This window comes from Apiospora marii, assembly GCF_038362585.1.
Source record: "Apiospora marii strain CBS 49790 chromosome Unknown utg000003l_segment0_segment0, whole genome shotgun sequence".
Lineage (NCBI taxonomy): Eukaryota > Fungi > Ascomycota > Sordariomycetes > Amphisphaeriales > Apiosporaceae > Apiospora > Apiospora marii.
Genome location: NW_027117374.1, coordinates 2,888,550 through 2,906,424, shown reverse-complemented (window position 1 = coordinate 2,906,424; position 17,875 = coordinate 2,888,550). Strand labels below are relative to the sequence as shown.

Here is a 17,875-nt window from a genome sequence, read left to right as displayed (position 1 = left end):
CACCGCCCGGTTGTTCAGCGTCCAACTTTAGCATCAAGCGGACGCACCACCGCAATGACCTCCGCACAAGCGTGTTGCATTCCGGATGCTTAGGTGCCACTTCTGCATCGCCAAGACACCTGCCCAGCGCCGACGGGGAAAGCGCTGTATCAGACTCAACTACTCAAGTGGGCGACCGACGAATCACAGAGGACAACCCCCATTAAAATGGTCACAGTCGGCGTACTTTTTAATATCGAACGAGCATCCGGGATTGGTGGACGACTGAGCCGCTGATGCCAACCTGGGCTGGGGTGATCGGGCCCACATACGGCGGCGGCCCAGAGTCCGCATTTCCTATTCGGGAAGCCCAGGCAGGGCCGGATTGGGCGAGCCCTTCCGCAAAAGCCACGCGGAAGGGAGTAGGGCCTTGATGCGAGCGGCCTTTCGTGGGCTTTGTTTCCTTGGATCAGAAAGGTTTCGGGCCATGAGCCGAACGCTACCCAACTTTGGTAACGAGAAGGCAAGCTTGCTGCATCGCAGGCCGGGATGTGTGGGTACGTAGATAGATGAAAAGCGCGTACGTGATGTGGATCACATCCAATTTTCCCGATCTGGATGGATTAGTTATCTGCGGGATATAGAGTGACTCTCGGCATACTGTTCGATATATAACGCCTCTCTCTGTCCCTTGTTCTGTAAGTCGAGTCCTTTCTGATTGTCCGTCTCTACTGTTTGCTCCTCAACACCCCCTTGCTTACAGTCAGTCAGTCGTCCATCGCCTCACTCTCTGTCTCTCAGACCACAGTCCTTCTTTCTAGCTCTTCTTAAATTCATCAATCAAGACAAGATGAAGGGAGTCCTGACCGCCGCGGCGCTCTCGCTGGCCGCCACCGAGGTGTCGGGCCACTACATCTTCCAGCAGCTCAGCATCGGCAGCACCAAGGGGTCCGTCTACCAGTACATCCGCAAGAACAGCAACGGAAACTCGCCCGTGACCGACCTGGCCTCCAACGACCTGCGCTGCAACGTGGGCGCCTCGGGCTCCGGCACCGACACCGTCGCCGTCAAGGCGGGTGACTCGTTCACCTTCACCCTCGACACCCCGGTCTACCACCAAGGTCCCACCTCCGTGTAAGTAGCTACATAGCCTTGAAGAATATCATAAACAAGAAGAAGAGAAGACTGACACGGTTGGATGACCAGCTACATGTCCAAGGCCCCCGGCTCGGCGGCCAGCTACGACGGCAGCGGCGGCTGGTTCAAGATCCACGACTGGGGCGCCACCTTCAGCGGCGGCCAGGCCTCGTGGAAGCTGGAAGGCTCCTACAGCTTCAACATCCCGAGCTGCGTGCCCGACGGCGAGTACCTGCTGCGCATCTCGCAGCTGGGCATCCACAACCCCTGGCCCGCCGGCATCCCCCAGTTCTACACCAGCTGCGCCCAGATCAAGGTCTCGGGCGGCGGCAGCGCCTCGCCCGCCACCGTCAGCATCCCCGGCGCCTTCAAGGACACCGACCCGGGCTACACGGCCAACATTTACAACGGGCTCACCAGCTACACCGTGCCCGGCCCCTCCGTTTTCACCTGCAGCGGCGGCGGTAACAACGGTGGCGGTTCTAACCCGCAGCAGCCTGCGCCCACGACCATCAGGACGAGCACCGTCAGCAACCCCGGCCCGACCAACAACCCCGGTAACGGCGGCGGCTCCGGTGGCTGCTCCGTGGCCAAGTACGGCCAGTGCGGTGGTAGCGGCTACAGCGGCTGCACTGCTTGCGCGAGCGGTAGCACCTGCTCTGCCACCAACGAGTACTGTAAGTCATGACGCATCCGTCCCGAATGTTGCTTGCTTCGTAGCTAACAAGGCCGTTTCAGACTCCCAATGCGTTTAAGATGGCCAAGGTGATGTGCCCCGCTCATCAAAGTGGGAAGAAAGCAGGATGGGGCGCATGAAATGGGCTCCCTGGACGATGCCTTTTTCTTCTGAGTTGATCAGATAGACTCCTGACGTTGCACACCGAGTACATAGAGCAGCTCTTTTGACAAACAACTGTACATAACTAGACTTTACGACCTAGTGCATTGAACGAACGACTTGCATGACAACGATTAGTTACTGGTTTATTACATCTAGGTACTAGTGTGAATCGAATAAACGACATAACTATTTCAGTCACCAGTCGATGTGGTTATTCCATTTGGTGTACACAACAAAGACCAGCAATGGACTTAGTAGGTCACGTCTACAGTCTAGACTGAACCGAATAAGCGACGTGACTATTCCAGTTACCCATGGTCAATGCGACTATTCCACTGTGCGATGGAATCAGTTATTTCGAATGATTCATTATATCGAATCGTTATATTCATATATGCTTAACTAAGTAGGTATTTAAGTAGGGTTGTCCTCGCATCATCATGGGACATGCGCAAGGCTCATAATTATAAAATGGGTGTACGAGACGGGCCTAGCCGCGCTTTTCTCCCATGCTGGGAGGGGACACCGATGACCAGCCATCAGCTCAGCTTCCGAGGCGTGAAAAATCTCACCATCTTCGGATCGACTTCCACCCGAAACTACGCCTTGCCGATCCACCCCGAGTTGATGAAAAAGTCGAAGATCCGGCCGCCCTTCTGCGAGTCCAGCCGGCAGATCTCCTTGACCTGCTTCTTCTTGAGCGTGCCGTTGCCCTTGAGCGCCTCCTTAAGGACCTGCTCCTTGATCATCAGGTACGGCTTCGGCTGCAGCCGCGACACCTTGCAGAGCTCCGCCTCCTCGGGCGTGAGCAGGTGCAGGTCCGGCGCGTTGTCCTGGCTGAGGTTGAGCGGCTGCACGCCCGAGATGGGCTGCGAGACGAACTTCTGCCGCGTGTTCGCGGCCGGGCCGGTGCCGTTGGCCACCACGCCGTTCGGGGCGCCGTTGGTGGCAGAAACCCCGTTGGTGGATGGTTTCGCCTCAAGGTTAGTGCCGTCCATAGCGTTGTGTGGAGCGGCACCGGTCGTGGCTGGTCGGTAAGGCAGCTCGGGTGCGATCAGTAAAGCCGCACCACTAGGAGGCTCTGGTTGTGTGTTCTGCTTTGATCGTTGGGCCGTTGCCAAACGCTCGCGGTCCATCGAGCCCATCGGAATCGCTTTCTGTATCCTGGTTGCCTTGTCCTGTTCATACTTCTCCCCACTCCGAAGATCACCGATCTTCAGGTTCCGCCATTCTTGAAGTTGGGCTATGGCCTGGCGTAGATTCAGCTCGTCCACCAAGCCCTGGCAGAAACTCTCGAAGTCGTCATGGTTCATCATCCTTGCGAAAGGCTTAGCCTTGTTGAGGAGATCCTTCTCTTCTTTCGTCCTCTTCTTCTCCAGCTTACTATTCTCCCTGTAGTCGAGTAGATTATGCTCGAAGACCACCTTCTTCCTATCAACACGCTGCGTCAACCGTGCATTGTAGATGTCCATGACGGTGAGCTTGAGCTCCATCTCTGGTTCCAGCTCTCCGGTTCGGGGATTGATGCCATCGCCAGGATCAAACTGCATGAGTTGCACGGCTTCCTCCGCTTCGTTGGCATGCTCTGTCTCAAACTCCAAGCGACCGGGCATGTAGCCTTGGATCTCGTGACACGAAGGTACACTGGCGGTAGGTTTCGTCTTGGGCGCCATAGCCGGGGCGTTCTTCTGAGCCTCCCTACGCTCTTCGATACGCCTCTTCTTGCGTGCCTGGAATTCCTCCCGCGAGATCTCCTGGGCCAGTTCCATGTCGGCGGGGCGACACCGCTTCGGTAGGGGAAAGCATGGCGACTCGACATAGGTCTTGATGTAGTGGTCGCGTACTTCGTCCTTATTCCGGTAGCCACCAATATGATCAGCAATGTCGGCCCAGGAGCCTAAGCCGTAGATTTCGCATCCTTCCAAGAGTAAGAGCTCCTCGTCGGCGCCCCATTCTGGATCAAATATTGGTATGGAGTTTTGTTCGATAACCTTGTATGGGTGTGTGGCGGGCTGGTGTGAGCCGCTTGAGGAGCCGCTCGAGAAGCATTGTACGCAGAGATCGTATTCATTGCAAGCGCTGTGGGCGCATCTTATTCGGACCTATGATTAAGAAATAAGTAAAGAGCGTACATCACAGGTACAACCAGACAGAGATATAGGTGCATCAGAGGGCTAAGTGGGGGAGGGAGGGCCATGGTGGTTGAGGTGGCAGGGGCCGGAGACCGGCTGACACATCGAACGGAGGAGCCACATTGTGCCGAGAAGGCCGCAGCAACAACCCGACGTACGGCGACGCGACCAGGAACGGAAGATACAAAGACGAAACAAAAACCAAGAAGACAACTTACTGTAGAGGTTATGTCTGCCGAACAGACATCGCAAACGTATTTCACGCCTCCTTCACCACCCCTTGTGGCCGTCTTCTTGCGAATAACCCCCATCGTGTTTCGTGTAACTTGGTACCACCGAGCTCAAGGCCAGCTTGAGGCCCAGCTGAGGTCGAACCGCGAATTATCGATGCACAGCGGGCGGGGAAGTATTCAATCGATAATAACCGGATAGCTCTCGATGCGGCGAGTTTATTGATAGGCGTAGGTCGATGGATCGACCGAGATACGGTTGTTGTTTTGATGGATAATGGTTGCGATGATGTCGTGCGAGCGCCCTTGTTGCTTTGCGCCAGGCTGCGATGCCAGGGGGTGGTGGGTGTGTGGTGGCTGTCCTGTTCCCAGTAATTGCACCAATCCATTACTAACCTACCACAAATGCGACACGCGCTAAAACGAGCTGTTGGTCGGTTTGGTCCGAGCGTTTGGATTCCCCCAGACTTTCAGCCTCAGCCACGTGACTAAGTCCCAAGCTTGCTTGATGAGGCCCACTTCGGACAAAAACTGCCCGAACACAGCTTGTACCGCCGTAGCTACCTATGGAATCAAATGAATCAATTTGATGGGGTCTGTAATTGGGATACCAGTTGGAATATAAGGAATTTGCAACTGCGACAGTAAGTAGATACGATGATATCCGAATGCCAGTCATTCTTGGGATTGCATCCCAGATACTCGATATTACATGTAGCTGATCTGTGAATTGCATTGCCCTTTTGAAGAGCAAGAAGTTACCAGACTCGATCCCCTACGTCTGCAGTGCAAATCTCGTAAAAAATGGATTTCAGACAACGCCTATCGGAGATCCTCGCGGAGAGTCTCAACAAGCCCTCCGTCATTCCCCCGGGCTATGTTCTCGGCTCTTGCTTTTTGGGCCTTGGGATTATGGGATTAGTCTCGCCGGCGCAGGCCGAGCTCGCCTTTCCCGTCCGACGAAACGATGACGAGGAGGAGGAAAAGCAGGACTCCAGCAACGTGCACCCGGCTGCGCGCGGAAGTAGCATCACACGCGTTCTGAGAGCGCACCTCTATTCCAAGGCCGGCCGCGACCTAGTCTTCGGCCTCTCGTTCTTCGCGTTGCAGTACCAGGGCAACATGCGCGCCATCGTGGCGCTCGAGGGTCTCGTCACCATCGTGGGATTTGTCGACGGGCTCGCCGTGTGGGTGTACGGTGCCAAGGAGGCACGGCCGCTGGCCTGGAGCTATTGGACCTGGAGCTCGAGTATTCTCGCGATTGCCGGGGCCAGGTTGTATTTCCTACCATCTAGTCAGTAGGGTAGTTAGATCCGTGATGATCCTCTTGACTGTGGGATTATGGAATGGGCAAGAACATGCTTGCTCCCTGGTTCTACTCTCAAGAAACTACGATTAGTCATTACGATATTCTCGTTGTCACATCCTCGATAGGTTCTTAGCGTCTACATCTGGAAGATCACTCTGTGTGCTCACTAAAAGAATCGTCTCTAAGACCCCCGAGTGTACTGGGGTAGCACGGAAACCAATAATGCTTGGCATAGGTTTCGTAGTCTCGACCAATGGCCATACCTAGATGCCCTAATAAGAAAACCCAAGCATTATGACGGGGCAGAAAAGAGTGAAATATAAAATACTGAAATACTAGGCGAGGATATGTAAACTAGCGGCTCTTGAAGTTTACATGCCCAAGATCTTCCTGGTTGGTTACGATAAGTGGACGCATGGCAATGCTCTAGACATCGACAATGAGGGTGCTGTGAAAGACGTTGTTTCTATTTTGGACGACGAGGCGGAGTGTTTCAAGCGGGACCTCCCTTATTATCAGTCGTACGGAGTGTCAACGACCTAGGTGCTGCTCAGTCTTGGGTCTTGCCCAAGAAAACTTTCCGGAGAGAATGGATGGTTGAGATCAAAAGCTGTGGGTTGGATGGTCTGGATGACATGGAAGACAGGGAGTATGTACATGCCAACAATCTAACGCACGAGTGGGTGCATGAGAATATTGGACGATGCCCGAGATTCTTGAGAATAATCATGCTGGAGTCCGCCAAGAATTTGACGTTGATCGAGACGGACCTTGTATGGTAGGACAGGAATTGATCAGGTGTGATGATCATGGGGTGAGAGTTGGACCAATGGAAATGTCAACCCCATATTGTTGTTCAGGTATTAGGTTATCCGTTGCGGAGTTACCCATCGCTACGATTTGTCCCGAAACTAGGTACTAATCTAGTTTATGTGTCTTGATACCTTTCTGGGCCTCTAACTTTATCCATATGTTAGTCCCTTCTACAATAGATTGTATCGCACCGTAAGATACCCAGGCTGCTGCTACTGCTGGAGCTATCCAATTACATCATGCGGGAATTCGTGGGGCTCCCTTCCTGCTGTCGCGATATTTGGATGGTTCTCACCCCACCATCGCATGTGATAGATATGCCCCGCGTCTGCGGGCCCCCGGACCTACATGATCAGCTTGCCCATCCCATCCCCATAGTCTTGAAACCAACCTTCACTCTCCCTCCCTAAGACCAGGTTCAATATGCCGGAAAAGATCCTCGACGATATTTCGCATCGACGCTATAATCCCCTAAGGGGTTCGTGGCTCCTAGTATCCCCTCACCGGACGAAGCGACCATGGCAGTAAGGACGCATCGAGCTATTTTATTAACTTCTGGAAGCTGACAATATCTCGAAGAGGCCAGCAGGAAGGCCCGAGCACTATTGAGCTTCCGGAATATGATCCCAAGTGCTATCTGTGCCCCCGAAACTCGCGAGCGTCTGGCGACAGCAACCCCGATTACAGTAATACACTTGTCTTCGTCAACGACTACAGCGCCGTGAAAGAACAGCAAGCCGACTATGACGCCGAGACTTCCAAGGATGGTATGACACTCCGCCCTCATTCCTGGAGGATAGCATGCTAATTGTTCCAGATCTGTCGTCGCTGCTACTACGCGCAGAAGGCGTCAAGGGCCGATGCTACGTTTTGACCTTCTCACCCAAGCACAATGTGACCCTCCCCGACATGTCTGCTGCCGATATTCTTCCCATTATCGAGACCTGGACCCGTATCTATGCGTCGCACCTCGCCCCGACAAACACTCTCGCCGAGGTGGCCGCGAAATCCGACCTTGGGGAAGCACCGGCCGAGACCACGGTGGTCCCGCCGAAAGATCAGCTTCGCTATATGCAGATCTTCGAGAACAAGGGTGCCGCCATGGGATGCTCCAACCCGCACCCGCACTGCCAGATCTGGACGACTAGCACGCTGCCCGAGGAGCCTGCGGCGGAGACGGTGCAGATGGCCAAGTACCGCGCCGAGCACGGCGGGCGCCACCTGCTGGCCGACTATGTCAAGCTGGAAATGGACAAGAAGGAGCGCGTGGTGTGGCAGAACGACGCCTTCCTGGTCGTGTGCCCCTGGTGGGCTGTCTGGCCCTTCGAGGTCATGATCTTGGCCAAGCGCCACGTGCGCGCCCTCGTCGACCTGACGGCGGCCGAACGCCTACAGTTCGCCGAGGCCGTGCAGGAGGTGACGCGCCGCTACGACAATCTCTTCGAGACGAGCTTCCCCTACAGCTCCGGCATCCACCAGGCGCCGCTCGAGGGCACCGCCGAGGAGGTCGAGAACAGCTACTTCCACATGCACTTCTACCCGCCGCTCCTGCGCTCCGCGACCGTGCGGAAGTTCTTGGTCGGATACGAACTCATGGCGGAGCCGCAGCGGGATATCACGCCTGAACAGGCGGCGGCCCGACTGCGGGACGACTGCGGCGGCGAGCTGTATCGCAAGAAGATGTGAAGACCGTCATGAGGGGACTTGATCGACTTGAATTACACATTACTTTACATGGTATATACTTTTGTGTGCCACTGCACTTATATAGGGAGCCGCCAGCTTGACCTTCAATTGAGTATCCCATCCAGCCAATTCGTTCAGATGATTGTGCCTTTCACTCAACTTTGCCCCACTCGCTCAATTGATCATCACACCTCTACAATGCCTCCACGTAGTAGCTCTTCTGCATGACCATCCACACCGTGCCCGTCGTGGCGAAGAAGAAGGGCATCAGCTGCGGGCCGCCCATGTAGTACGTCTTGTAGAAGAAGTACTCGGTGGCGAAGTGGCCGAGGGCGACGAGGTAGGTGGACATGGCCATCATGTAGACGGGCTCGAGGTTGAGGTGGTAGCTGGCGTAGAGGCGCACGATGGCCGAGATGAGGGTGTAGGTGCCGAAGAGGCGGGCGGCCAGCGGGGTGACCTGGTCGACGCTGGCCGCCTTGCCCTTGCCGCTGGTGGTGGCGTCGTAGTCGGCGGCGACGGGCAGCAGCTTTTTGGGCGAGTCCTCCGGGTCGAAGGTGGCCGTCTTGGCCGGGAGCGCCTTGTTGGGCACGAAGCGCCCGTTGTAGAAGCGGCGCGAGAAGTGCAGCGTCATGTAGTTTTGGAGCGAGTTGCCCACGGCGATCAGGGACAGGGTGAACATGTAGTAGGGCAGGTAGCCCTTGTCGCCCGCGGGCAGGTAGGCGGCGATGGCGTCCATTATTTTGTGGTACGTTTCCTCTACGTTATGACGGAAAGACTTGATCAATTGGGGTGAGGATTGTGCGATACTAAGGTATGCTATAATGATGACCTAGCTGGGACAGTTTTTGTACATTGGCTGGTTGCGCGGCAATCGGAGTTGCAATTAAGGCGGGATCAATGTTCGGGGACCAACACCCACTTCAAAGAATCCGCATCGCCAGACGATCTGCCGATTATTTCGTTAGGCCCCCTGGCCTAAGCTTGATCTTGGGCGTGTTATTAGTCCAGTGATTTGCTGCCCCACACGATACCAGCAAGGAGTCGAGGATACGTGGCATACATATAGTTGGATTGACCTAACTAACACATAGAATGACCGTACTACGGAGTAGAGGCGAGATAATTAGTGACAGGATGGCTCTTTGGTAGTGAGATATCTGGTAGCCGGCTAGATGGTTAGAAATTAGAAAGTGGGATAGATGGCTGGTAGTGGGATACTAAGGAGCACGCTGTTGATGGGATTTGCAAACTAATAGATAGCTTTCAAGACGATGAAAGGGGAAAATACTCTTCACTACATACACTTTCAAGGCCAATATTGTTTCGTTTCTTCTAGATCATGTTTCAATACCAGAGTAAACGTTCGTTTGTTTTCGCGAGGGTGCTCCCACCATCTTTAATTCATGGTAAGGAGCATTGCGATTCGTCCAGCTTGTTTGCATTTACTCAATTCCATATGGTTTCATAGGCAGCTTAATAACTAGTATAGGACATATCTAATATGGACATACCTAGACCTGCAGATCAACCTGTTAGTTGAAAAAGATTCTGAGCAATTACTAGGTAGATGGATCCGTTTATTGATCGATGACACTCATCAGTGCTAGTGACGAGCGCAATAGAGCCAGCAGCAACGAGACAAGGCCAGGCACAGCTACCATAGCTTCAACCAATGAGACAGCAATTTGGATTTTGCAATGACGCTCCTGCCGGGTCGTTCCCGGCGCGTGGGGTTCACGTCCACACAAACTCAACAAATCCCGGCAACTTTTCCATGTGCCATGCCAACACCATCTTGACTTTTTTCTGTCAAACTGAAGGGTCCCCTCCCTCCCCTCGTCCAATTTTCGTCGTATAACTTCAATTGATTGCCATAAGAAGCCAGCCCCTATTCCAGGAGTCAAGTGCGTCTCATCATGGCCGACATTAACGACATGCTGAGCGCTGTCCCGCAGTCGCTGCTGTTGGGCTTCGCGGGTATTGGTGCTCTGTACCTGGGCTCCAAGGCGCTGGGCTACCTGCAATTCCTCCTCAATGTTTTCGTCCTCAGCGGTACCAACGTAAGTCTATGAACCATTACCAATTGCGACTGTCTATTGCCCCTTTTCAGAAATCGCGACTGACTGTTCTTCTCTTTTGCAGTTACGCAAGTATGGAAAGAAGGGCACCTGGGCTGTTGTCACCGGCGCCTCGGACGGCCTCGGCAAGGAGTTCGCCAGCCAGCTTGCAGCTAAGGGCTTCAACCTCGTCCTCGTCTCCCGAACTCAGTCCAAGCTGCAGGACCTCTCCAAGGAGCTCGAGCACAAGTTCACCCACATCCAGACCAGGATCCTCGCCATGGACTTCAGCGCCGACAACGACTCTGACTACGAGCGCCTGACGGAGCTGGTGCAGGGCCTCGACATCGCCATCCTGATCAACAACGTCGGCCAGTCTCACAGCATCCCCACACCCTTCGTCTTGACCGAGAAGAAAGAGCTGCAGGACATCATCACCATCAACTGCATGGGCACTCTGAAGGTCACCCAGATCATTGCTCCGGGCATGCAGCAGCGGAAGCGCGGTCTCATCCTCACCATGGGCTCGTTCGGCGGCTGGGCGCCTTCTCCCCTGCTGGCTACTTACTCTGGATCCAAGGCCTTCCTCCAGCAGTGGTCTTCTTCCCTCGCGGCTGAGCTCAAGTCTAGCAACGTCGATGTGCAGCTCTGCCTCTCTTACCTGGTTACCACCGCCATGTCCAAGGTTCGCCGCACCAGCATGATGATCCCCAGCGCGCGTACCTTTGTCCGCTCAGCTCTGGGCAAGATCGGCACTGGCGGCTGGCAGAGCATGCCCGACACCTACACGCCCTTCTGGAGCCATGCATTGATGGCCTGGGCTGGTGAGACGTTCCTGGGTACGGGCAGCAAGATCCTCCGGTCCTCTACCTTGAAGATGCACGAGGACATCCGAAACCGAGCCCTGAAGAAGGCTGCTCGGGAAGCTAAGAAGCAGTAGGAGACTCTTGATGTGATTGAGCCTCTTGTCGGACCTGATTACTGAGGAAACCAGCCGGCAGACATGGAGCCTGGTGATGGAATACAGCTAGTATATAATAGATGCCCAGAGGGCTTAACTGCCTATTCTATCGACCAATCAATTAATCAGCTAATTAATCAATTCTGTCCATTGCGTGATGTGCGAGTGTGCCGTGCCATCCCAATCATTCCAATTCGTTACTTGGTGAATAAGGCAAGACCTGACCCTTGGATGCATTTACAAAAAGTGTCATTCAAGTAGAATAGACTGGGATAAGCACCTACATTTGACAGTTGAATCACTGAGTATTGTTGTCATAACTGCATAAGTAACTACCAGTTCTAATGGTTATTCCAGTGAATGCATTGTAATAAACAGGTGAAGAGGGCACTTGAATAGCTGGTTATTGCTTTAGTAACCGAACAATCAGCTGCCGATTCTAGCAGTTACCATCAAGTTGCATAATCTAGAGATTGGACTGTAGGTGTTTGGGTAGTACTGATGCATTCGGCCTAGCGTGCATTTGTCGCGAGAAGCAGCTGGGAGCTTGTCTGCAGGGCAATTTTCATTGGCACGAACGAGCGCGCCCAAGCTTTGTAGAGCTCCAGCCGATCGCCCTAAAAATTTCCAGCCTTCTCATAAAAAGTAAGGTACGAATGAAAGCGCGACACGGGCCCGGGCAAAGGATTGAAGGCAGAAAGAATTGAGCGTTGCTACAGCCAAGTCCACATAAACATCGTCACGATTCACCAGCATTTACGCTGCAACACCATTGTAAATTTTCCCACCCAACAAGGCCATCTTCAACGGAAGCAAACATTTTTGGCTCCGATTCATTCATCTGCCAGCACTTGCCCACTTGTACGCGCATCCTCTGTCCTTACCTCGACGCTTGCAGAGAGCTCCGTCGATTGCCATTGATGCCCTGGTAGCCTGTCGCCGAACCTGGTGCCTCGCCGGCTTCAAGTGGCATTGACTACAACTTTCGTTTTGTCTGCAGGCCGCTGCAGATAAACGGCTATTGTCCCTAAAACCCCCCCATCCTCTCTATCTTCTCCTACTTCCGAAGCTCACCGTCGAGCGACCTCGGAACTCTCTAACATGCAGGCAACACCAATGCGCCCCGTGCCGGGCGCTTTCATGCATACGCCGGCACTGGCCCGGAAGTTCGCAGCTCAGAATGACCCGGTTAGAAGACGTCTTTTCGGCGAGCAACCCGCTGGCCAAAGTTTCGACGCGCCCATGCAGCAAGAGCTCGGCCCCCCAACACTGGATGACCCGATACAAGATGGACGACCTCTCCCGCCCATTGCGAATGGAGGAGCCCAGATCGCGCCCCCGCGCCCTCCCCAGTCGCCGCTGTCCAAAGCTGCATCCTACATAAACAGCGCGCTCGTACAGGACGAAGCTTACCCGGAGCTCGATGCTCACTGCCGACAAGTTTCATCCGAATATGACATGCCCAGCTTCGACTCGGCATGGGCGCCCTTTGCCGAGTCTCAAGTCTACGAGATTCCCCAGCGCGTTTTCGAGCAGTACAACACGGCCGAGGTCTCGACCATGATGGGTCTCTTTGGTGAGCTCAACTACGCGTGGGTTACCGTCGACAACAGTCTCTACTTGTGGGACTACACGCATCCGAACCCCGAGCTCATCGGCTATGAAGACAACCCTCATAGCATCACAGCAGTCAAGCTAGTGGCTCCTAAGCCCGGCGTGTTTGTTCAGGAAATCAACTACATGCTGGTTGTGTCGACAGTGCAAGAAATGTTTCTTCTCGGTGTGGCGGCAGACATCCAGCCAAACGGGGCCAGCAGTGTCACCTTGTACCAGACAAAGATGACACTACCGCTTCGAGGCACCGAGGCTCGCGTTATTGCTGCGGCTGCCAATGGTCGCATCTTCTACTCAGGCCAGTCGGACCCGGATATTTACGAGCTTTACTACCAGCAGGAAGAGAAATGGTTCTCCAGTAGGACTGGCAAGATCAACCACTCGTCGCCCGGGTGGACATCAGTCGTACCTCGTCCTCCTTCGGTTATCTGGGGTAGCAAATCGCAAGAGTACATTGTTGACATAGTGATCGACGATACCAGGAATTTGCTTTACTCCCTGTCTAGCAGCTCGACCATTCGGACGTACCACATGGAGGGGGCCGACCGGTTGACCAAGGTCATTGAGAAGACCAAGAACGACTGCCTTCGCGATGTATCTCACATGCTTACCAGCCACTCGCCCTTATTAAGTGATCGCATGGATATCATCGCAATCTCCCCCATCGCATCTACCGAAGATGCCAAGGTCCATCTGATGGCCGTTACCAATACAGGCTGCCGCCTTTACCTCAGTGCCACGAGCAATACCTACGTTTCGTCCGGTTCCGCGGCTTCAGCTCCCCAGAGCATGCAGCTGCAGTCGATCAAGTTTCCTCCGCCTACCCAAAATCGACAAGTGCGACCCCGTGACCCCTACGGCGGGCCCAGCGACTACATCGATATCAGCTCTCAGTCGCTGGCTCTCACTCGCAAGGCTATACGATACGCACCAGGTTATTTCATCGCATTTGTTCATAAGGAAAACATGGGTGAGAACGACGTGGTCTTTGCGTCGGCTCCGGATACAGGCCGTATAAAGAACACTAGCCATATCCAGAACTTGCGGAATTATGAGCAAGCCAATTGGATTGAGATCAACAGCAAGGCCGAAGATATTGGCCTCATCAGCAAGCCGTTCGGTGCGACAAACCAGCCCTTGGGATTCGGCAACGAATTGGCGGTGCAGTTTGACAGCCCTACGAGCGAGTTCGCGATTTTGACCAACACCGGCGTAATAGTGATTCGCAGGAGGAGACTGGTCGACATCTTTTCTTCGTCTATCAGGACGACCGTCGGCGACGAGGGGCTAAAGGACCAGTTCAACAAATTCCAAAATCTGTACGGCCGTGTTGAATCTGTCACGGCAGCTTTGGCGGTAGCTTGTGGCCAGGGCTCAGCTGATCAGCGAATGGGTGCTGGTCGAAGTGCTATCGACCAGGCCATCGAAGATCGGGCGAGACAGGCGTTTGTTAACTTTGGCGGCAACCCCATGCTTCCAGAGCAAGATGGCCAGGTGCCTACGGTGGAATCTGTCCGGCCCTCGTCCCGTCACGCTGCTCTGAGCCTGTACCTGAGCCGCCTTATTCGATCGCTGTGGAGAGCTCCAGTCATCAGCCTCGGAACCGATGCAGCTGGTGCTCTTTGCATTAAATCAACGATCCCTAACACCAAGCTTGCTACCGTCCAGGAGCATCTGGAGCGCCTCAGGTCATTCCTCGACAACAACAAGGGCCTCATTCAAGGTCTTTCTGGACCCTCCGACTTGGCACGGGCTGGCAGCAAGGCAGAAGAGGTCGCCTTCCAAGGAGAGCACCAGGCTATGCATGCTCTCCAGATCCTGATGGCAGGCATTTCCGAAGGAATCTCGTTTGTTCTCATGCTGTTCGATGAGCGCGTCACAGATATTTATACCCGCCTGGACGAGGCTTCTCGCCAGCAGCTCCGCGAGCTTACTTTCGAGCGTCTTTTCTCTCGAACCTCTGGAAAGGACCTTGCCAAGGTGCTCGTGAAGGCCATCGTTAACCGCAACATTGAGAGCGGAGCTAACGTGGAAACGGTAGCCGATGCCCTGCGACGGCGTTGCGGCAGCTTCTGTAGCCCAGATGATGTCGTCATCTTCCGCGCGCAGGAGCAACTGAAGCGCGCGTCGGACGCAGCGCTGAACCCCAACACCTCCCGCACCCTCCTTGCCGAGAGTTTGAGGTTGTTCCAAAAAGTCGCAGGCAGCCTTGGACAAACGAATCTGGAGACTGTCGTGGGCCAGTATATTGATCTGCGATACTTCGCTGGCGCCATTCAGCTCTGTCTCACTGTCGCCCAAGAGAAAGACCGTGGAAACACCGCCTTGTCTTGGTTCAACGACAACAAGCCCCCCAACGATCCTAGAGAAAGGGCATTCCTGGAGCGCAAAAGCTGCTACGAGCTCATTCAGCATGTTCTTCAGAACCTGGATGCCGCATCAAGCCGGGAACCCGAGATGATTGACGGGAAGAAGACATTGATTGCCACCAAACGGGACGAAGCTTACGAGGTAGTGAACAGCGCGCCTGACGAGGTTTTCCACTTCGACTTGTACGATTGGTATGTGCAGCAAGGGTGGACAGATCGCTTGCTCAACGTTGAGTCGCCGCACGTGGTCACATTCCTTCAACGTCTGGCCGTTAGCGAGTTCCGCCACGCGGAGCTGCTTTGCCGGTACTACACAGCCCGGGCCCGCTACTTCGAGGCTGCCAAGGTACAGGCCGACCTGGCCCAGTCAGACTTCCCGATCCCCATCAAGGACCGGCTCAATCTGCTCAGTCTGGCGAAGACCAATGCTAGTGTCATGACCCCGGGTATTAGCCGGCAGGACATGCAGATGCTCCACCACACGGTGACCGAGCTCCTCGAGGTGGCTCACATCCAAGACACGCTGCTTGAGCGCCTTCAAACCGACCCGCGCATACCTGCCGAGAAGATCCCAGAGATTACCCAGCAGCTGGACGGTCCTATCCAGGGCTTATCCGAAGTAAGTTGCCGCTCCTGATTCCATCCTAGATTTGTCGGCCCATCGATACTGACTGCTTTCTCAGCTATTCAACGACTACGCCGATCAAGCTGAATACCACGATCTGGCGCTTCTCATCTTCCACGCTGCTGACTTCCGCAATGCGACTACCATCCTGCAGACGTGGAGTGCCTTGCTTGAGCGGACGCACAACGAAGTCGCAAGCGAGTGGGAAGAGTTCCACGCGGCGCGCAACGCTAGAGGCGCAGTGCCCGAGCCGCCACCGCAACCGTACGAGAAGATCATTGGTGTCATCCGCGAAGTATGCCACCGAGCTTCCAACGACTCTTTTATCTTCCCGGTCCCGCAACTTCTCCCCGACCTGTGCCGATACGCCGTGGACAATGCTCAGGATGGCCGCATGAACGCGGATCCCAACTGGCCCATTATGGTTTTCCTCGGGCTTGGAGTCAGCCACGACCTGGTAACACGCTGCCTGGAGAGGATGTTTGAGTCTCAGGAGATTCCTTTCCGGGGAGCTATGCTTTCGCGGGTTGTGGAGTGGATCGTGTACTCGGTGCGCGTGTGGATGAGAGAGCTTGCTCGCACCGGCCGACCAGAACAGAGCCTGCCCAGCTGGGTGTCTGTTCTGATATCTGAATGCGACGTCTGGATCCGGACGGCACGAGGCAACAACGAGGGCGGCATGGAGATGCCCGAGCTTATGCGCCAAGTTCGCGACCTGAAGAGGTCGATAGATGGAGCGGTTGGTCTCGGTGGCAGCTTCAGAGGTAGCATGGGCTTCCTGTGAGACTTGAGAAAGAAAGAGGTTATTGGAGGGGAGGTGCAATCAATATAGCCAGGGCCAACCAAGCGGCGCCTAGGATTGGAGATTTCTATGATATAGCTTGCGACGATTAAGTTGTCCAAGCACAACAGAACGTGACTTGGCTTCTGAGGACAGTCCTCTCCTGCGAGGTTGAGAAAGTGGCGCGAAGTGGACAGTAAGAGATGTAGTTTTATCATTCCGATGAGATGTAGGCTTCCGAGGCGATGTACCCGATTTTGGCTACATTGCTATATCGAAAAGAAAGAGCGAGATGGGCATCAGAACTGGCGCTTCCGGCGTTTTTTACCAAGAGAGGGCGGCGCATGGGAGAGGCACGATTAATAATGCATGTGACCTATATATTGAGTATGCTTGTCTGTCTTTTGCTGCGTTGTATCTTGTGTGTGATTGCTTGTTCTACGGATCGATTGATTATGTGCCCTCATCCCATATGACCATCGTAGCCACAGCATATGTCCCTGCATCCCTGGAGACTTACCGAGGCAGTATGAACAGCCCCTAAACCTCGAAGACTGCCACCTTTTACTGTCACCACTACAGAGGTGTGTATTAGGTTTAAACAGTGTTGGTAATATCTCCAGCTTCATAATTACTCGGCAAAGACGCTTAATGAAGTCTGTCTGTAACACCAAATGCAAATAGCGCACTAATTCTAGAACCCAACTGTCAGTCGAATTCCATATATTTTAGCGGAAATGGCGACCCGGGAGTCGGGTAGATGGAAAAGCTTATACTAATAGAGTTTCGCGGAACGTCGATCCTGGTGGATAAGAGTATAGCTTGAGAAGGGGAGAGCGGAGTTTGGTCTTGGTGTGACAATAGCAAGCATACCAACGACGTCTGAAGATTTTACGATAACCAGCTTTCTACCAATTGAATTGGAAAAAGTCAATGATCTGATGGCTATGCAGCATAGCATCGTCATTTACGTGAAAACACTTAGCCAAGATTTTGCGTTATGACTGTGACTGCCCATCAGCTTGGCATGTTGACGTTGAAAGCCCTATAATAAACTTCCTGATTTCGCGATTGGCCGTTTTCCCATTCGGCGAGGGTAATGGAATCCACCGTGGGACCATGAATCATAAATCCCTGGCCGCTGGTGCCAGGCGAGGACCAACTGCCATGTTACGTAAAATGACAACGACTGGCCGCATCGCCAAGTCCAAACGCCGTATATGTGCCTCCAGACCCCAAGGGAAAAAATAGATAACATCAATTCTGTGTTGCCATCCTATAGTCCGGGTCTGCTTTGAACCATAATCCCCAGATGGGTACAGTCAAACTGACGAGAGC

At 54.0% G+C, this 17,875-nt stretch overlaps 7 protein-coding genes across 7 annotated transcripts; 5 read left to right on the top strand and 2 right to left on the bottom strand.

Moving 5' to 3' along the window:
* Nucleotides 1-829: 829 nt before the first annotated feature.
* PG985_004440 (glycoside hydrolase family 61 protein) lies at nt 830-1,871 on the top strand (the record flags this gene model as incomplete). Its single annotated transcript, XM_066824209.1, has 3 exons — nt 830-1,113; nt 1,186-1,793; nt 1,855-1,871. The coding sequence occupies 3 exons, from the start codon at nt 830-832 to the stop codon at nt 1,869-1,871; spliced, it is 909 nt and encodes a 302-aa protein (XP_066687369.1).
* A 685-nt stretch (nt 1,872-2,556) lies between these two features.
* Nucleotides 2,557-4,400, bottom strand: PG985_004439 (uncharacterized protein; the record flags this gene model as incomplete). The annotated part of the gene is made up of 2 exons (XM_066824208.1): nt 2,557-4,059; nt 4,308-4,400. The coding sequence occupies 2 exons, from the start codon at nt 4,398-4,400 to the stop codon at nt 2,557-2,559; spliced, it is 1,596 nt and encodes a 531-aa protein (XP_066687368.1).
* A 723-nt stretch (nt 4,401-5,123) lies between these two features.
* PG985_004438 (uncharacterized protein) lies at nt 5,124-5,621 on the top strand (the record flags this gene model as incomplete). Its single annotated transcript, XM_066824207.1, has 1 exon — nt 5,124-5,621. The coding sequence occupies one exon, from the start codon at nt 5,124-5,126 to the stop codon at nt 5,619-5,621; it is 498 nt and encodes a 165-aa protein (XP_066687367.1).
* Nucleotides 5,622-6,864: 1,243 nt separating this feature from the next.
* Nucleotides 6,865-8,127, top strand: PG985_004437 (uncharacterized protein; the record flags this gene model as incomplete). Its single annotated transcript, XM_066824206.1, has 3 exons — nt 6,865-6,965; nt 7,021-7,208; nt 7,259-8,127. The coding sequence occupies 3 exons, from the start codon at nt 6,865-6,867 to the stop codon at nt 8,125-8,127; spliced, it is 1,158 nt and encodes a 385-aa protein (XP_066687366.1).
* Nucleotides 8,128-8,320: 193 nt separating this feature from the next.
* PG985_004436 (uncharacterized protein) lies at nt 8,321-8,866 on the bottom strand (the record flags this gene model as incomplete). The annotated part of the gene is made up of 1 exon (XM_066824205.1): nt 8,321-8,866. One exon carries the CDS (start codon nt 8,864-8,866, stop codon nt 8,321-8,323), a length of 546 nt encoding a protein of 181 aa, XP_066687365.1.
* A 1,180-nt stretch (nt 8,867-10,046) lies between these two features.
* On the top strand, nt 10,047-11,127 carry PG985_004435 (3-ketoacyl-CoA reductase; the record flags this gene model as incomplete). The annotated part of the gene is made up of 2 exons (XM_066824204.1): nt 10,047-10,190; nt 10,273-11,127. The coding sequence occupies 2 exons, from the start codon at nt 10,047-10,049 to the stop codon at nt 11,125-11,127; spliced, it is 999 nt and encodes a 332-aa protein (XP_066687364.1).
* A 1,122-nt stretch (nt 11,128-12,249) lies between these two features.
* Nucleotides 12,250-16,540, top strand: PG985_004434 (uncharacterized protein; the record flags this gene model as incomplete). The annotated part of the gene is made up of 2 exons (XM_066824203.1): nt 12,250-15,750; nt 15,815-16,540. The coding sequence occupies 2 exons, from the start codon at nt 12,250-12,252 to the stop codon at nt 16,538-16,540; spliced, it is 4,227 nt and encodes a 1,408-aa protein (XP_066687363.1).
* Nucleotides 16,541-17,875: the final 1,335 nt, after the last annotated feature.